This window comes from Uloborus diversus, chromosome 5 (assembly GCF_026930045.1).
Source record: "Uloborus diversus isolate 005 chromosome 5, Udiv.v.3.1, whole genome shotgun sequence".
Classification (NCBI taxonomy): domain Eukaryota; kingdom Metazoa; phylum Arthropoda; class Arachnida; order Araneae; family Uloboridae; genus Uloborus; species Uloborus diversus.
In genome coordinates this window covers 138,697,447-138,718,338 of record NC_072735.1, presented here as the reverse complement: position 1 = coordinate 138,718,338, position 20,892 = coordinate 138,697,447, and the positions used below count along the sequence as shown (strand labels likewise).

Sequence of the window (20,892 nt, the reverse complement as noted above, 5' to 3'; positions counted from 1 at the left end):
TATTTACCTAAACGTAGCAACCGGGGAATTGATGCGTTGAGTATCAATATGGACTAATTTATGAATATATATTTATACGTAAATGTAAAAATGACTGAAAAAGTTCTGCCTATTGTCTTTATAAACCTCAGTGGTGAAATGATTTATGTAATTCAGCAGCGGCTAGAAGCTCAAAACATATCTTCTGACAAATCTGTGAAAGGTATGTTTCGCAAGTTTATCTTTCGAAGTTCTCTATAAATAGTAGGCCAAGAAGCATTGTATGCATCAAAAAAATCTATTATTAGCATTTTTGTTCATTTTGTTACTAATTCTGACTTAGAATAGATTTTTTTTTTTTACATAATATTTGAACTTGCATACTTAGTTCTGAATAATTGCATTGTCTTGGAACGCAGAGTTAGCTAAATGCATGATTCATTTAGGATTATTCAATAATACCGTACACTTCTTTTTTACATCAAGTTTTCTGCGAAGATAGTATCTATTCATTACACACCCTTGGAGTTGTGACTTTCAGCAAAATGTTGACAAAGTGAAATTTTGACTTTTTAAAGCTCTGCCCAATTCCTGAATTGTTCACAAAATTTCATCTCTTTTCATCCTTATGGGGATGTTTCGATAATTGGGAATCTGACGCGATCGCCTCATTTTTGGCCCAAATAATTTTATTTTGGTAATCCTGCTGATTTACAATAACCCTATGTGAATAGATGTTTCCGATCTCTTTGTTTTGATTTGAAAAGAAAAATACCTCTCGCGCAGGCGCTGGACCCAAAAATTGACGCCGATGAAGAAAGATCGCCAGATTCCTGATTATCGAAATATCCCCATCCTTATTTATTTTTTTTTTTTTTTGTTATAACGTACTAACATTTTTTTCGCTTCTTATGTATGGACAAATTTCATTTATAAAAATTATCCATGTCCTTCCTTAAACTTCCCCAGTGATTTAGGGAGAGTCACGGGACATTGGTCCACTTTTATGGGCTCCCATATAAAAGGGCAAGTGGAGGCTCAACCCCCCCCCCCCCCCAGAAATAAGAACTTCTTTGCTTTTAGTACCTTTCAAGGTCGTATCCATTAGGGGCCTGACGCCCCCCCCCCCTCTGAAACCCGAAATGTTTTGTACTGTGAAACAGAAGAAAGTTTTTTTTTTAATTTCAAATGTCAGAAATGGAAAGTAACAAAGTTTTTTTCATTCTTAATTTTGTAACTATTGAACAGTGAAAATTTTAAGAAAAACAGAAAAATCAATTCTCGTTCTCATTAGTTACAAAGCATACTTGAAATTTAGACCCTTAATTAGAACTTCCACCCCCTTTCCCAATTCAATTCAGGGCCGTCCAGGGTCAAGGCAAGCCCCTTGTCAGTTTGGTAGACTTGCCCTCCTCCACAGGCCTTCACAGAAATTTTGGGGCACATCACAAATGACTTTTTCGGGGCCCCCTCCATAGTGTTTACCCTATTTTCAACTCTAGTTTTAAAAATATTGGGCCCCCTTCCCGCTCGGGCCCGGGCCAACAGGTGTCCCTTCTCCCTCTTGTGCACGCCCCTGCCCTCCTCCCCTTAAAGCTCTTACAAAACTTACACTGCTCTAATTTCGAGGCGGGGACTTTCCAAGAGCCAGGCCCTATAGTTTCCGATTAGGCTGGTTACCAGGATGTGCCAAATTCAGCTCCTTGATACATCCTGAGTAAAAAATGCAAAAATCATGATTATCGTGTTCTTGTTGCATATTTTTCAAACTCAACTTTTGTGACTGATATGTTCCATGTCTTGCCATTTATTTTATAACAAATTCCGTATTTTGGAATTTTGGAAGTTCTTTGTTATTGCTTGTTTTTATCTTACTTCTACTGCCTACTGTTCATATCTTAAACATGAGGAAAAAGATCACACTTTATCTACTCTATTTCATTTCCTGCACTTCTTGTGATTGAAAAAAAAATGTTTATTTTGAGAGAAATATTGTGTTACATTTGTTTTTAACTTGAAACGGGTGTGTCTTATAAAATTATAACTATTTTGTAAGACTGTAATCAACTTCTGAAAAGTGCAAATAAAGTGCTTTAAATAATTTCAACTGTTCTAGAGTCTTTTGAAATTATTTAAGTTTTTGAAATTCCTTGAAATGTTCTTCAATTTTGTCTCACTGATCAAGAAAATAAAGTATGAATTGTCCAAATGACCAGAATAATACTCTTTCGTTCTTATGTTCTGAATTTCTACACCATTTCATTTAAACCATTTTGTACAATTTTTTGGCATTTGATGAAAAGGGGGGAGGAGGGGATGTTGGGAAAGTGATCAAAAACAAACTATACTAAAAGCTAATAAAGATATGAGCAAATGACGATGTGCTTCTCTTTTCACCTCTCTCATTTTTCCTCTCTGTCTATTAATGTCAACAATTTGTCGAGCAAGCAATTTTTATTTTGATTGATCTTGATTTGCAAAAGAATGCATAACTTTTAATAGACTTTATTTGTCTATTTTTCTTCATATTTTTGTTGCCTCAGTTACCCCATACAAAGCCTCAAAATATGAATTTTTATATCTATTTTTCAAAAAATTTCCCGATGGAGAAACTCACCGATCCCCTGAAATTATGGATGTTCTACATCCGACTTCCTGTTATCCTTACCACTACAAGGTGAATAAAAAAAAATAAGAAATAAAAATGAAAATAACAACGGTCCAACAGTGGAATCATTAAAAATTGAGACAAAAAATCTTCTATGTTAATATTTTTATGCATGTATAAATGTCTATATGTATATGTGTGTGTGTTAGGGCAATGTGCGAATCCAGGCCCTTCCCAAAAAAATTTTCTGGATACGGCCTTGGTACCTTTAGCATGATTTAGTAGCTTTTTTCTTTGAAAAAATATAACAACATTTCTTCTGCAACCATTAATGAATAAGTCATTGAAAATGTCAAATTTTAATAACTCTAATCTGTACTGGAATTGGTTTCCATTGGGAAAAGATCCTGTTAAACCATTGGGGAAATATCTGCGCCCCCCCTCCCCCCCCCCCCCCCCGGCCTTAAAATTTTGCATATGTGCGCTGTTGTCCACTTTTCTTCTTTATCTCATTAAAAAATTAAATTAGCAGTTTTAATTTCTACCAAGAATTTCATTAAATGTTTCTCAACCTTCCAGATTTTTTTGATAATGTTCAATATATTAACTTATTTCATTTTGATTTTTTAACAGAACTATGTGAAGTGGACCAAGGTGCACGAGGCTACACTATGTACATTAGTTCATATTAAGAAAGCAACTTCTGTTGCAAGTTTAATGATAAATATTATCCAATACTGTTACTAACCTAGGTTCTTTTGTGTTTCAATGAAAAAATATACAGTTTAAAGTTCCATTTGACATATTAAACTAAACCAATAAATTAAATTGTTGAATTTTTACTTTTCTGGTATTTATACGTGAAACATCTACATTTTGTCAAGAATCAGCACAACTCAGATCTTCATCAAGTTCACTGCTGACACATAATGACTAGATTAAAGGATTTCATTGAAAATAAGTTGGTGAGGATATGAGCCCGATTCCAGGATACAATTTTGTGCTAGTCCAAGTTTGTAAATCAGAATCAAAAATCTTCACCTGTGATTTTTACAAACCCCGATTACAGTAAAAATAAAGAATAATTTAGTTAACTTTACTTCCTGTTTCTGTTAGTGCAGTACAGTTACAATTCTATTTCTGTGATGCAAATTCTTGTTATTTTATTGCATCTATACCAAACTAAAATGTTAGTTTTTTTAAAGTAAATATGTAATACATTTTTCAATGAAGGGTATAATTTTTATGAAGTTTTCTGATTATGTTTTTTTTATTTATTTGTTTTATTTATTTATTTTTATTTATTTTTTTTTATTTTTTTTATTTATTTATTTATTTTTATTTATTTATTTATTTATTTATTTATTTATTTTTTCGATATTTTAGAAGTTTTATTGACTTAAAATGTCTATATAGTAAAAGCTGACTTCACGGTATTTTTCACTATTAAATTTTCTGAATGAATTTTTTTACTTAATTTTCACTTTCTTTCCAATTTAGATGCCAAGCATCTTTTCTTTTATATTATTTTTTTTCCAAGTATTATTAAGGTGTTAAATATAGGGGCTATAATACCAGTTTTAATGTCTTTTTTTTTCTTGAAATAAATCTTTCTAATTGAAAAAAAATACTCTGAGCATAAGCTTAAATGCAAAACACTGAGTTGCTTTTTCATTTTCTTGAAAATTGTATCACATTTTTTACTTTTAATGGCTCCCTGAATGAGAAACTTGTGCAAAAATTCTTGATACATACACTAGTGAATTTTTTCCAGTTATTCAAGACATAATAGGTACTATGCTCAATGATCAGTTCATAGAAGAACTGTTTAAACCTCAAAAAATGTACTCCAGATCTGCAATGCAGTGTGTGTTTGAGAAACTGGTGCATTCCTCCATTATGAGACTAAATAGCAATAGCATGAGCAAGGTATGTGAATGTGAAAAAACAATTTATCTTTGAAGCACAGCTTTTTTCTTGATCTAAAACTGCACTCTGTTCAATCACTCCCTTTCAAATCATAAATCCTGTACTAATTACTTCCATATTCACCGTGGTGGTATTTTGTCTTGAGAAAGTAGAGCACATAGAAGAATATAATGTATGAAATATGATAACTAAAATACTCTCTGCTGATACAAAAAAGAAAATAGAAATAAATGAAAGGCATTTAAGACACCATTTAAATGAAATTCATGTGTCATGACAACTAAACATGTATCATCTTCATCTATGGGCATTTAACATTTTTGATTTACAGCTGCACTCGCTTGTTCACGTTTGAGTCTTATGAAGCTTTTTCTTTCTTTTTTCTTTTTTTTTTTTTTTTTTTGCTTTAATGGAGATTCCTTCATTGTATTGCAAAAAGTATTTGCTTTTTAGTAATGTGTTATATGTACTTGCATTAATTAATTTGTTTATTATTTATGACCTAAGTATGACAAAACTTTATTTAGGCATTACCTATGCTAAAACAATGCTCATTTATACATTGGCACAATATTGCTCCTTTTGTAGATCATTGTTTGAAATCTAAAATGGTGAAATTAATTATGTTAACCTTTCCCAGAAAAAGAATATATAACAATGAAAAAATACTTTTTTTTTAACGTGAAAAAATATAAAATTAATCCTTCAATTCATGCTAATTATGTTAAAGTTAGGCCTGTCACTTAGGAGGGTCAGAGGGTCAATTACCTCTACCTGGTTTTGAAAATTTAATGTTTTTACATTTCAGTCAGTGTGATTTTTATTGATTTCCGACAAATGTTGCACATTGTGTATCAACCAGGGCTGTGGAGTCGGACTGATTTTGGGGTACATGAGTAAGAATCGGGAGTCGAAGGTTTAAAATTTTAAGGGTTAGAATCTGTCAGTTTCTCCTAAAATTTGCACCTCTGCCCGTTCTTGCATCACACATTACTACACATCGTTAACAAAAAAATCAGCTTACAAATTATACCCTTGCAAGTTTTTTTTTTTTTTCACTTATTTATTTTTTATAGTAACAAACGCATTTTTATGCAATTTATTTTAACTTTTTAGCTATATGACTTAATGCTAATGGTCTTCAAATACCAAGTTGCTAACTGCCTATGCCCGGAAGATATCCTGCTTGTTACTTTGAATCATTTAGATGCAATTAAAAATTGTGCTAAACCATATCCTGACTTAATGAAAAAAGTTGAACTCCTGCATTCCTTAGTATACTCGGTAAGTTATGTAATGCACTTTATTCATTATAGTTTGTGACATTTTTGTGAAGTGGGATATTATATCCATATTTTTTCCAGACGTATTGCGGCATGACTTCTGAAAATTATGCTGATTTGTATAACTGCATTGTTGCGTTTCTGGGAGATCTTAACATAAGAGTAAGAGTTTTATCATTTATTAATAGATGCATGTGCAATAAGTTACACCAACATATCATTTTTATCAGTTATTGGCACAGACAAAACGTGACTTTGGTTTTTGAAATTTGATTTTGTCACACACACACTGTATGTATACTCACATATAAAGTTGAACAATTTAGTGCAAAAAGTGAGGTTAGAAGTTAAATTATTAATAACTATTTAAGGTACTGTATCAAAATCGGCATTTTCGATGAAATTTTCGAAAAAGTTTTATGATCATGTTTTGTAGTCTGATTTATTGACTTTCCAAAACTCTTACTTTTCACTTTATGTGAATTACAACTGGAGTTTCAGCTGTATTATTACAGAGTCATACACCAAACTCCAGATTGAAAGTAGCATTTCAATTGGTTTTCTGATGAATGAAATTTTTGAAGAAAGCTGTGTACTAAAACAATGACAGCTTAGAAAGTTATTCAATTATTGATGTACAGTTTTCTGAGATGGTGTTTTATAATATGCTTGCTGTTTTTCTCTGAATTTTAGAATTAAGTAACATTTTATGTGCAGAAGTTTAAACAAAAGCATTGAAACAAAGAACAGTATGGGAACTTTGTTCAGCTGTATTTCAAAACTGTTTTGAAAAACAAGAATTTTTTTACACATAAGTGTCAAACACACATAAGTGTCATAAAAATGTATTCTTACAAAGATTTATGTATGATTAAAACCTAATTTAGCACTGTTTAAATTAGGCATCATTTATTATATCTGTTAGTGCAAGACACATAAAAATGCTATGTCTTAAAATTTGTCCAATTTTTTTAATAATATTTTGAAAGCTTGTTTTTACATTTTATACATAGTTTTGAAACATATGTAGCTTAAAAAAATAGCAATTAAAAAAACTTCAAAGGTTTTTTTTTTTTTTTCAATGCTTTCAAATGCAGTCTGATACCTCATTTTTTTAAAATTACTATTGTAATGTTAATTTTTTTTTTTTTTTTTTTTTTTTTGTAAGTTGAAAAGCTAAACATTTTATAAAATAGAATGCTAAGCTTGATAAAACAAACAAAATTTAAAGTATTTTTAAAGATTATAATGCTTTTAGACCTTTTGAATGCATCATTTTTATTCTTAATGTTAAACGTATCTAAACTACATATGATCTTCTGCTTTTTAAAACAGGTTTCAGTTTTGATGAAGTTAGGATTGCAAAAAATGAATGGTGAAATTGTAAAAAAAGCTGCTGAATGTATTGAAAAACTTGATGCATTTAGGTATAACATTTTTTGTTTATAGTCAATAAAATTTTAAATGTTACATCTGTTGTGTGTCATTTTTATATATTTATATATCTTTAACAAAAAATTTTCCTCTCATACTATGTGCAGTTGTTTAAGTATATGATTCATTATTATTCATTAGCTTTGATTAAAATCCTGTATTATACGTGAAATAAAAGTTTCACAATAACTTCTATTACTCTGTATGATTAAAAGGACTTAGGATGATAAAGTAAAATCTGACTATAGCGATACTGTTTGGACCTAAAAATAATAATTTTATTGACAGTTATCATTATAGAGAGTTTGAACATATGCAAAATCTCCCCCCCCCCTACATATCCAGTGTATATAAATAAAACTGAACTTGATCCATGTAATTTAGAGTTTGAGTAAAATATACAAATGTATAATAACATATTAATAATAGCTAATTTAACTATTGAATAGTTTTAAGATTTCATAATCAATGAAAATAAAAATTGGAAACTGATATACTCACTAGAAAAGGACAAGGACATATTTGTTACTATGAGCATCAGGAACATTTTCGCTCATTTCAAGTTTGGTCATTTTTAATATTGTCCCTTAAAAAAAATGAAGTGACTGTGGTTAACAAAGAAATAATAAATATTTTTTGTATCAACTTGTTCTAATTCTTTATCAATTGGATTGCTAGTACAATTTAGCTCTTCCCCAATTGTCCTATATTTTCTTGGCCTTTTACTTCCATCTTTAGTTATCTCTTATCTGAGATACAGTTTCTAATTTAGAAAAAGCTATGATCATGGCATAAATTGTTACAGACAAGTGCAGCAGGAATGTGATTATAGCTATAGGAAGTTTGAAAATACCTTAAGTAAATTAGAACTTTGTCCAGACCACAAAAAATATCGTTATATTTTCATTGGTCGGGGCAAAATTCCATTTGGGGTTTATTGTTATGTACAGTCTGGGGTTTGTTGTTAGATACAGTTTTATTATAGACAGGTTGAACTGTGTATTAACATATTGAGAGGGAACCTGCCTTGGGGACTCTAATTGGGGCAGTTTTTGATTGAATTTTGAGCTCCCAAAATTAGAACATTACTACTAGGATTTTATCTTAAATGTAATTCAGGAAGTAATTGCTCTTTTACACGGCCGATTTAAGTGTGATCCTGTGAAGCCTAGCTTAAGGGCCCTCAAAAATTACAAACTTTTTTTTTAACATATTTCGATGTTTTCAACTGTTTTGAACTAAAGAATTTTTCTAAATATTTTTTACAGAAATTTGTCTTAACTATTCAAGTATAAGTTTAAAAAATTAATTGTTATTGCTGGCTGTGTTTCAACAAGGTTTATGGGTTCAGTGGAAGACTAACCCTTCCTCATGAAGCGAGACATTTATCAGGAGTGACATCTAGCATAGATTTAGACTGCTCACATGTCACTCCTTGTTAGCACAGAGCTCACTATTACTGTTAATGGCATTTATTTAGTTTCTCTTAATTTACAGTATTTCAAGATTTTTGAATATTTTGTAATTGTTTATGTAAATTTCAAATTATAAATACATTGATACAGAAATTTGTCTTAACTTCAGAACTTTCTCTTAAGATCGGATGACTATGCACGGCAGATGTCAAGGGTGTCACAGGGGAGGGGGGTCAATGTAAAAAAAATCAGTGGCTCTACTGATTTTTTTGGAGGGGGGAGGGGTATCATTTTTTTGGAAGTAATATGCCATTACTTTTGGGGGATGAGAAGCTCTGCAATAATAAAAGGATGGACAACTGAGCACGCTCTTTGATTATACAATTCAAAGGGGCCCCACAGGTTTGATGTGCTTACAGGGATAAATATTCTAAACCTGGCACTGCTTTTAAATATGCTTGCATGAAAAAAAAAATTTCTGATAAAGTTATTAAGATACCCTTAAGGATTAACAAAGATTTATTGCATTTTAAGTGCTTCATCATCTTAAGATACATGTATGGTTGTAGGTCATCAAATGTAAAATCTCGGAATTACTTATCTTTTTTAATCAAGTAAAAACGTTTTAATGTCAAGCTATATAAATACCGAAAATCAAAAACATAAATTACAAAAATAAAACATTATTCCTGTCTTAACTCATCCAAATATACTTTAAGCATTCAGTGGAAGATAGAATGTTTCCTGAACTTCAGCACCCTATAGTACATGTTCTGTGCTTGCAACTTTTTATACAGAAAATTTTTTTTCATGTATTTTTGGTAAAACTTAAGCTGCAGCCCATTTGTTATTAATAATATGTTAGTAATAAATTTCTATTAACTATGAAGTTTAAAATTACAAACCTGATCAAATCTTTTATCAAATTTTATTTTAAAAGAAGAAATGCTTTTCTTTTTGAAATTCCATTATTTCTTTGTTTCATTTTTATTTAATTATTTTGGCTGTTCATGTAATGCACAAGTTATAATGCTTTTATTCCACATAATTAATAATATACTTATACTTACAACAATGTTCAGATTCAGTGTGCATCAGAAAGCAATGCTTTCAATTGTTAACTCATAATTTCAAACTTCTTCTGAGAAAAGCCCTGAACTTTTATTGCATGGGAAAAATACTCCTTTTTTAATGTCAGCAAAATTATTTTTTGTAACAATATTCAAGCATGTAACTTTTTTCTGACATAATTTATATTAAAAATAATATAATGTTTCTTTGTTACTTTGTTTTATAACTTAAAGTATTTAAAATTATTGTTCCTGTATTATGTCCTTGCAATAAAATGTGTTCATGTTTTAGGAAATGTCTGAAAGCTTTGTCATCTCATGAAAATGATGCAAAAAATAATGCTTTTGTGAACTGTTTGATGTTTGATGGTGACCGAATTATTGATCTTGGATCAAATATGTATGTTAAATTTCTTTTTTTTTATAATGCTTTTTTGTGAACTGTTTGACGTTTGATGGTGACCGAATTATTGATCTTGGATCAAATATGTATGTTAAATTTCTTTTTTTTTCTTTCCTTTTTCATTATTTTTATTTTACGTATTTATTTAGTTATTTATTTATTTTGAAATTGGGTTGCACATTTGAATGTCTTGATAGAAAACTGATTAAATGTGCATAATTAACTGTCTGAATATTTTAATGATTAAAATGAATATCAGATGACGTTTTTAACCCCAGTTCAAGTTACCAATAGTTTTATTTTTTACTTTGGAAAATAAAACTATTGGTAACTTTGCTCATACTGCAAATAATAAACTTTTTAATTGCTAATAGGTACTGAATTTAAAAGCACTGAATAACAATGGCGGCTCTTGTATATGTATGTGCTCATGTAAACATGAACCGCTAAAGAAAATGAAGAAATAATGTTTTGAAAAATTGAAATAAAATGTGATTATAAATACACTTTTATAAACGTTTGGTAATTTCCAAGAAGAACCCTTTCTTCCTTTTTTTTTTTTTGAAGTGCTAATACACAACTTCAGTAATGTTGGTTATTTAAAGCACTTAATATTTTTCCTATCACACGTACAAACCCACTGCTTGAAATACCAGCTTAGGGTTGCAAAAGCAGATGAGAAAAAAGAAGTAAAAATAATCACTATTTTATGTTCTGATCGCACTAATTCAACCTGCTCCTGAGGAAGAGAGGTTGCTTGATTTGACACCTTATCTTCTTATATTTAGCTTTTGGTTCAATTTAACCACAGCCCTATGCATAGTCAAAGTATTTGCTTGATACATCAATCATATTGGGAGACATATATTGCCTCTCTTTTAGCCTGCTTTAACAGCAAAAGTCAGAGAAAGAAGAAAAAGCATGAAAGAAGGCTTAATGCATTCTAAAAATATTGCAAAGAACAAAAAAAAAAGTCAAAAAATATATAAATTCTTTACTAACAATAAAGTTGAAAGTCTGTCTGTCTGTCAGGATCTATGTGACACACATAGCGCCTAGACCATTCGGCCAATTTTCATGAAATTTGGCACAGAATTAGTTTGTAGCATGGGGGTGTGGACCTCAAAGCGATTTTTCGAAAATTGGATTTTGTTCTTTTTCTATTCCAATTTTAAGAACATTTTCCCGAGCAAAATCACCATAAGATGGGCGAGTAAATTACCAAATTATCATAATGTGGAACCCTAACATGGGTAAGCCAATTGGCGAGAAATTCATCATACATTATTTGTAAATATACAGGCGAACCAAAAGACCTTTTAGTTTTCTACGACGGGCAAAGCCGTGCGGGTGCCACTAGTAATTTAATAAATATCAAAAAATAAAAAATTGGAAAGTAGGGTATTGAGATGGGGGAAAATATCCGTCGTTGTCCCCCCCCCCTAATACTTTTGAGTTATTATTCTGATTCGAAGTTGCTTCAAACTTTGTAAAATAAAGTTTTTGAAGAAGAGCATGTAAAGAAAATATCTTTTTGATTTGAACAATTTTTCGTTCAATTTTGAACAGTTCAAATCCCTTAAAATTAACGCCTACGATGAAGCTAAAAGTCAATATAGATCCCGATTTTACAGGCTTCAAACAAATTTTGTTGAAAATAGCTCTTGATGACCAACTCTCAACTCTGACTCCTAGAATTTTAGGGCAGCCGACTCCGAATCGGACTCCTGTACCCAAAAATTAATTAGGCTCCAATTCCACAACTTCGTAGCTTTGGCAAAAATTTAGACACGGAGGGGAAATGGACCAACTCCGAATCTTGGAAATTTAAATTCGTCAATTCTGACTCCTTTATCCCAAAATAAGTCCGACTCCGACTCCACAAACATTGGCAGAGATGCAGGCTTTAATGGAAAATGACCAATTTTGACTCCTAGCCTTTGAATTAAAAACCTTCTACTCCCAAATCTGATTTTTTATCCCAAATTGACTCCAACTCTGCAGCTATGATTTTTACTTTGAAATAATTATTGCTGATATGATTTGTTTTTATTTCCATGCTAAAGTTTTAATTTATGTATTCAGTGTTTGGTGGAGAAATTTGGAGTTCTTTATGTTTCTTCATATAGATATGCGCAGACATTTTTTTTTTTTTAATTGTGATTTTTTTTATTTATTTATTTATTTTGAAAGTACATTTATTCATTTTTTAAATTACTTTTTTGCAACAGGGGAAAAACAAATGATTTTTTTTTTTTTTTTTTGACAATGTATTTATTTTGATGAACTTATTATTTTTCATACTTTTTCTTTTCTTTTTGAAAGCGATTAAAGATTTTTTTTCATGAGGAAAAATATATTAGCTGATTTGTTTAAAAGGTGCTGCTACTTAAATTTGTTTGTTTATTTGTTTTTTTACACATCCATTTCTTCAGATAATTAAGGCATATTTTATTTTTAAAAATCAGGTTAAAATGTTAAAAAATTAAGTTTGAAATATTATTAGCTAATTTTGAGAACATTGATCAGGTACTAGAAAGTGGATATTGGTATAGGGGGAAACAGGTTCTTTAAGTTCTGGGCGGAACTTCTTGTTTCAGTTTTATTTTTCATGCATAAAAATCACCTAAACATTTTTTGTTTTTGCAAACCTTAGAAAGTGTACCACGCTTCGAAACTGAAAAAAAGGCATAGTAAATGACATACTCAAACTCAATAAAAATGTTACTGATTCATTTGCCTCAAAAAACAAATAAGTAAAAAGACAAGAAATAAAATAAAATAAATAAAAATTAATTAAATAATTAAAAATGTATTTTAAATAACTTATTCATTAAGTTATTTCTTTATATTAAACTTATATATTTAATTTGTGAACCTACATTTAAACAGCTCACAAACCATCACTGCTGAATAGTTGTCATCAAAATTTTTCTAATTTAAAAATACAATACTTTAATGTGTGTTTTCTTACAGTTATATGAAATCTGCATTATTGGATGCATCTGAAAATAAGAGCCCTGTTGACTACTCTTTGCCTCTTTCAAAAGAAGATGAAAACACTGTAAAGATTTTTCTTGCATAACATTATTGAATTAGTTTTAATATCTAAATGGGTGATTCCCTAAAAACCTGACATTTTCTAACAACAAATGCTTTAAGAACAAAAATGCTTTAAAAACATTTTAAAAGTTTATACTGAGTCTCAATGAGGAGATATAAATAAGAGAAAAATAAAGCGAACTCATTTCCACTACATTTAATTTTAACTATGTTCTCATTGTATAGAAAATACCAGAGGAGTAACATTTTATTTACATAAATCTCATTACCCAGGCTTAGAATTATTTTGAAGGTTTTGAATGGTTTTCTTTTATTCTTGTCTCTTAGTTAAATAATTGCACATCACAGGTATAATTTGATTAAAAGAAAAAAAAGAAACTTTTTTACGTAAAATAGAACTGTCACCTGCAGAATGACCACAACGATGTTACATATACCTTATTTTCAAACTTTTTAAATTTTATAATAACACCAGAAAAATCAGATCTACAAAATACTTGACAAATCCAACAAAATGGTGGAAATAAATAGTACTGTCAAATAGCACATTCAAAATTGATTCTTTTTATCTATAACTACTGAACACATTTCTAGGCCAGAATAGGGGCATGAGAAACTTGAAAATGATTTACCTTGATTAGTAAAATGAGTGAATAGATTGAAAAATAATTAATTTATTCCTTTAAGTATACATATTTACTAGTACTCATTTAATTTATAGAATGTTGATATAACATTTTAAAATAATTTAGGCACATTTGTGGGAAAAGATTCATACAGACCAAGAAAGTGACTTTTTAGTAATTTAAATAATTTCTTAGAAAAAAAATTATGAGCTATCTTTTTTTATATGTTGAAAAAAGTATTTCTAACAATTAAAAATGAAAATCAACTTTCTGAGTCGAGCAATTATTTTGTTCTTTTTCCTGGACATTACATTGTTAGGATGTTGGAGAATCATTCAAATTCTTACCTAATCTGTTCTTAAATTAATAGGAAAAGACAAATGTTGAAGCGTTGGAAGAACTCAGTTTGCTTGGTCGCCTCATAGGAAAATACAGTCAGTCTTTGAATGCGCCAGAAATAATTCTGGCTACAACAGATGAGGAAAATGTGAATGATGTGTAAGTTTTCTTTAATGATTAAAAATGTTTTATTTATTACTGATTCATACTCATCAAACTGACTTTATTTATTCATTTACTTTTTTTTTTAACCAGCCATGACACTTCTGTGACTGACAACTGCTCATATGTCAACATCAATGCACCTCGTGTAAGAACTCTTTTATTTTAATATTCATTCATTTAAAGAAAGTAACAAGTTCATTCTGTATTAGTTAAATTGCAAACTATAATATTTTTTTTAATTTCATTTTTTGTTTTTTCATCTGATACCTTACTATTATTTACAGCGTATTTTCTCTCTCTCAGTATTGTAGTATGGTTCTCAAAAGTGTGGCACTAAACACAAATTCAACAAATTTTCTAGCCCACAATTAAAGACTTAATTTTTTTATTTATTTATTTTTTATTTTATTGAGTAATCACGAATTGCTTAACGTCCTCACTTGACCAAAGTTAATGTTGCTCTGATTTTTCAGATTACCATGGCAAAAGTTGTTTTTAATAGTTATTTAGAAAATGAAATCTTTGTCGTCATAGTCGCTAAATATCTGCAATTTAATTTTATTCGTATTTTTTTCAGGGCTTACCCAAGCAGATTTTACATTGAAAAAAAAAATGGGTTTTTTTTGTGTAAAATTATGTTTTTCCAAGAAAAAACACTTTTATAAATGAAACTTTTCATCTAAGTACAAAATTTCCAGATTATTAATTCCCATCATTTGAGATTGATAACTAATAAAAATACATAGCGTTTTCGCTGTAAATAATCTTTATGAAAAGTGTTCTGGTGGATGTCGGCCATAAAATCTTTATCAGTATTACCGCATCCTAATCACCATTTCTTTTTATGTATGAGGCGTGGTTTTTAAGTAAAGTTCATTTTGTTTTAGACACCAGTAGTTTGCACGCGTAACGCAACGAATACGAGCGTCATGTACCGGCATACTTCGGGAACAACTGTGCTCATTTTCAGCACTGTAGCTAACCTGTACGGTTCATTTCTATGCTTTCATAATGTTTAAGCCTATCAACTCGCCCGCCTCATATGAGGCTCACTCAGTGATACGCTTTTTGTCAGCAAAAAACTTGTCTGCTGCAGAAATTCATCAACAGATTTGCAAAGATTTTGCTTCCACTGAATCCATCAAATCGTCTGTAATCAAAGAAGAGCGAAGGGAGTGCTCCTCATCATGGACGTTGTAACGGCCATCTTTGAATTCTCTTACCCAATTATGCATTTTGCTTTCGCTCATAACAGTATCACCATACACTTCGCAAATCTGTCGATGAATTTCTGCAGCAGACATGTTCCTTGCTGACAAAAAGCGCATCAATGAGTGAACCTCACATGTGGCGGGCGATTGGATAGTCTTAAACATTATGAAAGCATAGAACTGAACCGTACAGGTTAGCTACAGAGCTGAAAACAAGCACAGTTGTTCCCGAGGCATGCTGGAACACGGCGCCCGTGTTCGTTGCGGTAATTATGCTTGAACTACTGGTGTCTAAAATAAAACGTACCTTACTTTAAAAACACGCCTCGTATCTCAGATGGCTGTGAAGAGCTTTATGTAGGTCAGGTATGGTATCTCTGTCACATATATATACCATTTACTTTTGTAAAACTTTGTCAAATAGTAATGTGAGTCACATGGAATTACTCAAAACGTTACTGGAGATGCCGAATTTAAAAAATACTTTTTAAACATACAAAACGGCGGTTTTGCTATGCTCAAGAGACTCTTATCACCTAACACCTATAGCTGTCTAATTAGGTCAATGCCGTATTTACGAGTGGGCTAGTTGGTTTATAACTCAGGGTGCCACGATTGTGAGGGCGGCACAACAGTTTTTTTTTTTTACCTTATCAGAAATGAAAAATCTGTTTCTCTAACATATTTTCCTCGTATTTTTTTTAATAAATTACTTACACAGTAGGTAAGACTAGGTGCTTATGTTGTCTTTGATACTGTATAAAAATAATTGAATCGCCAATTTTTCTTCATTACCACTATATCAACCTTATAAGTAGAAATTTTGTAATTAACTATGCCATTCAATATATTCAACTACATGCAGTTCATATTTGGAGGATGACATGGGAACAGCCCCAGATCTGCAGATTAGAGCAGGCTCATGAATTTTAATCCTCGCATCAGTGGCGTAGTGGAAGGAGAGGTGCTCTCCAGTGTAAAATCGGGGGAAAAGGGACTTATTTGTAAATATTTAATTTTCTTTCTGTCCTTATATACGGACTTTTTAGAAATTATTCTTTCTTTAGAGTCTTTTTTTTCTTTTTGTATATAATTTCTGTGCATAAATCTGGGATGGTGCCAGAGTCTTAAACCATTGCTAATCGAATATGTATTAAGCTAATATTTAATAACGCAACACATACACTTATTTACAAAAACAGTTAACACATAGAAAAAAAAACCTATTAACAAACACTTAGTACTGTCCCCAGCATAGACTGTTTACATCAGTGTTGGTGTGTTCTCAGTTGCTTCAGTGAGGAGTCTATTCAGAGAGGAGGCAAGGCACAACAGCTTTCCTCTATAATAAATGTAGTGCAATAATAAGCAAATGATATAATAATCATTTGACATTTCATCACATGGTAAAGTTTGGTAAACATAATTTTACAAAGTATTCAACATGGATATATTTTATGCCTTTTTTCATTGTCAGGTATGCCAGGCAGAGCTTGGAAAAATTTCGAACGACTTGCTGGTGAAAGAAGATACAAAAGCAACTACAGATATTTTGGAATTTCTGGACATTGCAGAAAATTCTGGTTCATAGATATTCTACAGAAAATGGATGTGTGCATCATTTTGCAGAGTTAAAAATGATTTATTTACAAAGTGCAAGAAAAACACAAAAATGCCTTGTGATAGCTGTATTTTACTATTTTGATCATTATGTATATTTAATTTTTTAAAGATTATTATTAAAGTATTTCTTTTTAGGTTAAAATTTCATGACTAAACCTGTATTCACATTCACATAATATAACTTTATATGACATGTTACAGCAGGTAAGGATACAAGGAAGGGGCGATGGGGGCGATCGCCCCTCCCTTAAGGGACTCTCCACCAGTAATTTTTCAGAAAAAAAAATTTAAAAAACGTAAATTTAGACGAGTTTCATTGATTTTGGGAGAAGGGAGTTTTGGGTTTTGGACTCTTTCCGGAACTGTTTTGGAATTAAAGTCCAAAATCTTTGTGATCAATATTTTTAAAGCAGTATACATATTAGAAAGTAAGTATTAAAAATCAATCGCGCCCCTCCCTTGAAACATTTCTGGATCCATCCTTGTGTTACAACCTGGGAGCCTGAAATCTAATAAACATAGACATTAGACAGTGAACAGGTTAAAGTCCTCAAATCCCCCTTTCTATAAAAGATCCTCTAAAACTGTGTTTTAGAAACTTCCATTGCTAAAAATTTCTGGAGAGTACTTAACTTCATCCCCCCCTCTTACGTCATCAATGGCGGCCCACAATCGCATTTTTAAGGCTTCCAATTTCGAAAACCCCATCCTTTCTAACGTCATCAAATATATGGCTATGTAATTTGCTTCTGAAAAAAACTCTTTCTTGTTTAGTTTATTAAGCATTATCTGAAAACATAACTACCTGATATACATTCTACATTATAAAATAATTTGTAGAGAGTTTTTACTTCTCATTGTAATGTACCACATACTACTCAGATTTAATCAAAAAGAAGCAAACAAAGTTTAATTAAAGTGAACTTGTAAAAACGAAGGAATATTTTGGTCACTTCAATCAGAATTGCCCTTCAGGAGGGGGGGGGGGTACGGTAGTCCTTAGTGGTTTATAAACGCCATATTGGGATTGGGCAATTTGTTGTAAAACTAAAGGTTGTAAGGAGTTGAATTTCCTTCCCCTCCCCCTGGTAAGATTAAAACCCCTCCCTTTATGAAAATCTGGACACTGACCTGAAGCTAAGGTAGGTGCGTTCCATATTGTGAGGCAAGTGCGACCCATGTCATTTGCTTTTAATTGTGCTTACTATTTTCAGTTCACTCTTTATTTACTTTTTTTGACAAACTTTTACTAAGTTTAAGTTGTGCATTTATTTCAGAAAAAAGGTGAGAACCTATGTTCGAAATAATGGATCAAAGAAAATCGTTTTTGAAAGGTAACCTCCAAGCAACTTTGGTTTTTGTAAAAACTGAAAAATGAAGTGCCACGGTAGCAGTTAGGTGATTTGGCATTTGAAATGCACTTTTGTAGACCTTTAAAAATTTATGCGAAGTTGGATATCTTCGTTTGTTGATGGAGCTACTGCAATTCTTCAATTGGTAGAAAGAACACAGAGAGAGTTTAGATGAAAGTGATGGTGATGTGACAGAAATGAGATTAAGAGCAATCACGATAAAGCTTTACTGGCTAAAAAAATCAGAAAAGACGAAGAAATTCAATATTTGGAAAATCAAGAAAGGAGATTCGGATTGTGTGTTTCATAAAATGGGCAAATCAAATTATTTATAAAAGAGATCAAGTCAATCTGCAATGGAGAGTGCTCTGTAAAATTTTTGAAAAACTAAAAATAATGTTTTTGGTGCTATTTTTATCTATAGACAGAATAAAACTAGGATGAATGAGAAAATAACACTGTAATAATTGAATACCAATGCTCGGCAGTCTCCAACAGCCTGTCCAAAATCTATGGACCAAAGAAAGTTATATTTCGTTTTTACATTCACAAGTTTTAAAGCATAGTGTCATGGTTTTTCATTACATATTTTTAAATCTTTTTCCATGTAGCTACTTTTTTTTTCCTTTATACTTCAAAAATGTCTGCTTCTTACATTAGTGTTTCAGTTAATTTTCTTATTTCATTTGTTTTTCTCGTTTAAATTAGATTAAAATCATAATTAGGGTTAGTTGGGGTAAGTAGGAATGGGATTCCTCTTGAGAATAGTTCGTTTTTGAAACCTTATACAAAAGTTTTAAAACAAAACAATTTTTTTTTTCAATTTAAAAAAAATAAAAAATAATAACAAAAAAATGTTTGATTAAAAATAAGACAATAAGTTAAAATTAAAAAAATTTTTAACCTATAACCTTATTTTATCTTATACATTATTAATAAACAAAAATTCATCATTATTTTCCAAAAGAATGCTTTGAATATTCTTAATGATTATATTTTTTAAAAATCGTCTAAAACTTTGTAAATTTGACAAAACTATTAGTTGAAAAAGATAACATTATACCTACTTAAATCTTAATGATCTTCTTTCATGTATGTTTCACAAATACATAATCACCAGCTTTAACAGTTTTTGTAGCTGAACTATTAATTCCTACTAAGTCATCATAGTTGTCATTATTTTCCAAAAGAATGCTCTAAATATTCCTAACGATTATATTTTTTTAAAAATCGGATGGGTGTCCCACTTACCCCATAGTAAGAGGTAAGTGGGTCACCTCTCCCTCCCCTTTAGTTAAGTTTAAATGAATCATGTCTAAAAAAACGGTAAGGGGGCCTTACATGATAAAGTATGTAAATTTTTAGTGCAAATTATTATTATTATTATTTTTTTTTTTGAAATGCATTTATTTATGAGATAATTACTGTTTTTTAAATCTGTATCACGGAAAATTTTAAAACGAAAAACAAAACAATTTCATTTGTGAAATTTATTGAAAGTCTATAGGGGTACATTTTACTTTTACATACAAAGGTGTGCTTAAGGAACGTAATACAGTTCATTAAGATCAATGTGAGTAAATTTGAGAAAACTATAAGTTGAAAAAGAAATTGGAAACACTAAATGACTGCGTCTATGTTAAGTTGGCTAAGGAAGAACCATTATCGCTTCTTCTTCAGTAATTGCTTCAACATCATCTGCACTATACCAGTAAAAAGTGTCACTATTTCTATTCGTTCTTGCAAATTCAACAGTATTTTTAAATCTGTATCATCAACTTCCAACATTAGACCTACTTAAATCTTAATGATTTTCTTTCATGTATGTTTCACAAATACATAATCACCAGCTTTAGCAGTTTTTGTAACTGAACTATCAATTCCTACTGAGTCATCATAATTGTCTTGTACTTCAGTAATACAAATATTTAATCAGAGTTGCTTTTGATTTTGAAATCCCCTTTATTATAGGGGGACCCACTTACCCCTTATAGCAAAAATGTACGGGGCAAGTGAGACCCCTCCTCTTAAACACTCATTAATAATATTTTATGCAAAAATTCATGTTGCTGTATGAGCTTTAAGTTAAACTATACGTGAAAAATTAATTATCATAAAAAAATTATAAAACTAACATGGAAACACTTTGTGTGCTTGAACAAATGTTGGAAGCGTTTCAAGCAACATGCTTGGAAAAATGTTGCTTGAACTCGCAAAAAAAATTTTTTTTTTTTTTTTCAGAATGACTAAGTGCTATGACCTAGAAAAAAATTCTATGAATCCCAAATATGTGCGAGAGCAATCACTGATGAAATTTAACATGATCTCTGCAAAAAAGTTTGAAAGCTTTATCCATATTTTAGTTTTAGGGGGGTGACCCACTTCCCCTAAC

The 20,892-nt window shown here is 30.6% G+C and overlaps 1 protein-coding gene across 1 annotated transcript; it reads left to right on the top strand.

Moving 5' to 3' along the window:
• Positions 1 to 3: 3 nt before the first annotated feature.
• On the top strand, positions 4 to 17,263 carry LOC129221982 (protein OSCP1-like). The gene is made up of 10 exons (XM_054856390.1): positions 4 to 202; positions 4,362 to 4,516; positions 5,633 to 5,800; positions 5,881 to 5,961; positions 7,135 to 7,226; positions 10,011 to 10,118; positions 13,098 to 13,185; positions 14,181 to 14,308; positions 14,405 to 14,459; positions 17,003 to 17,263. Exons 1-10 carry the CDS (start codon positions 61 to 63, stop codon positions 17,114 to 17,116), a joined length of 1,131 nt encoding a protein of 376 aa, XP_054712365.1. The 5' UTR covers positions 4 to 60; the 3' UTR covers positions 17,117 to 17,263.
• Positions 17,264 to 20,892: the final 3,629 nt, after the last annotated feature.

Coding starts and splice junctions, on each gene's coding strand:
- LOC129221982 (XM_054856390.1), top strand. CDS start 61: ATGAATATATATTTATACGTAAATGTAAAAATGACTGAAAAAGTTCTG. Junction 5,801..5,880: donor TGCATTCCTTAGTATACTCG/GTAAGTTATGTA, acceptor TATTTTTTCCAG/ACGTATTGCGGCATGACTTC. Junction 13,186..14,180: donor CAAAAGAAGATGAAAACACT/GTAAAGATTTTT, acceptor TTAAATTAATAG/GAAAAGACAAATGTTGAAGC.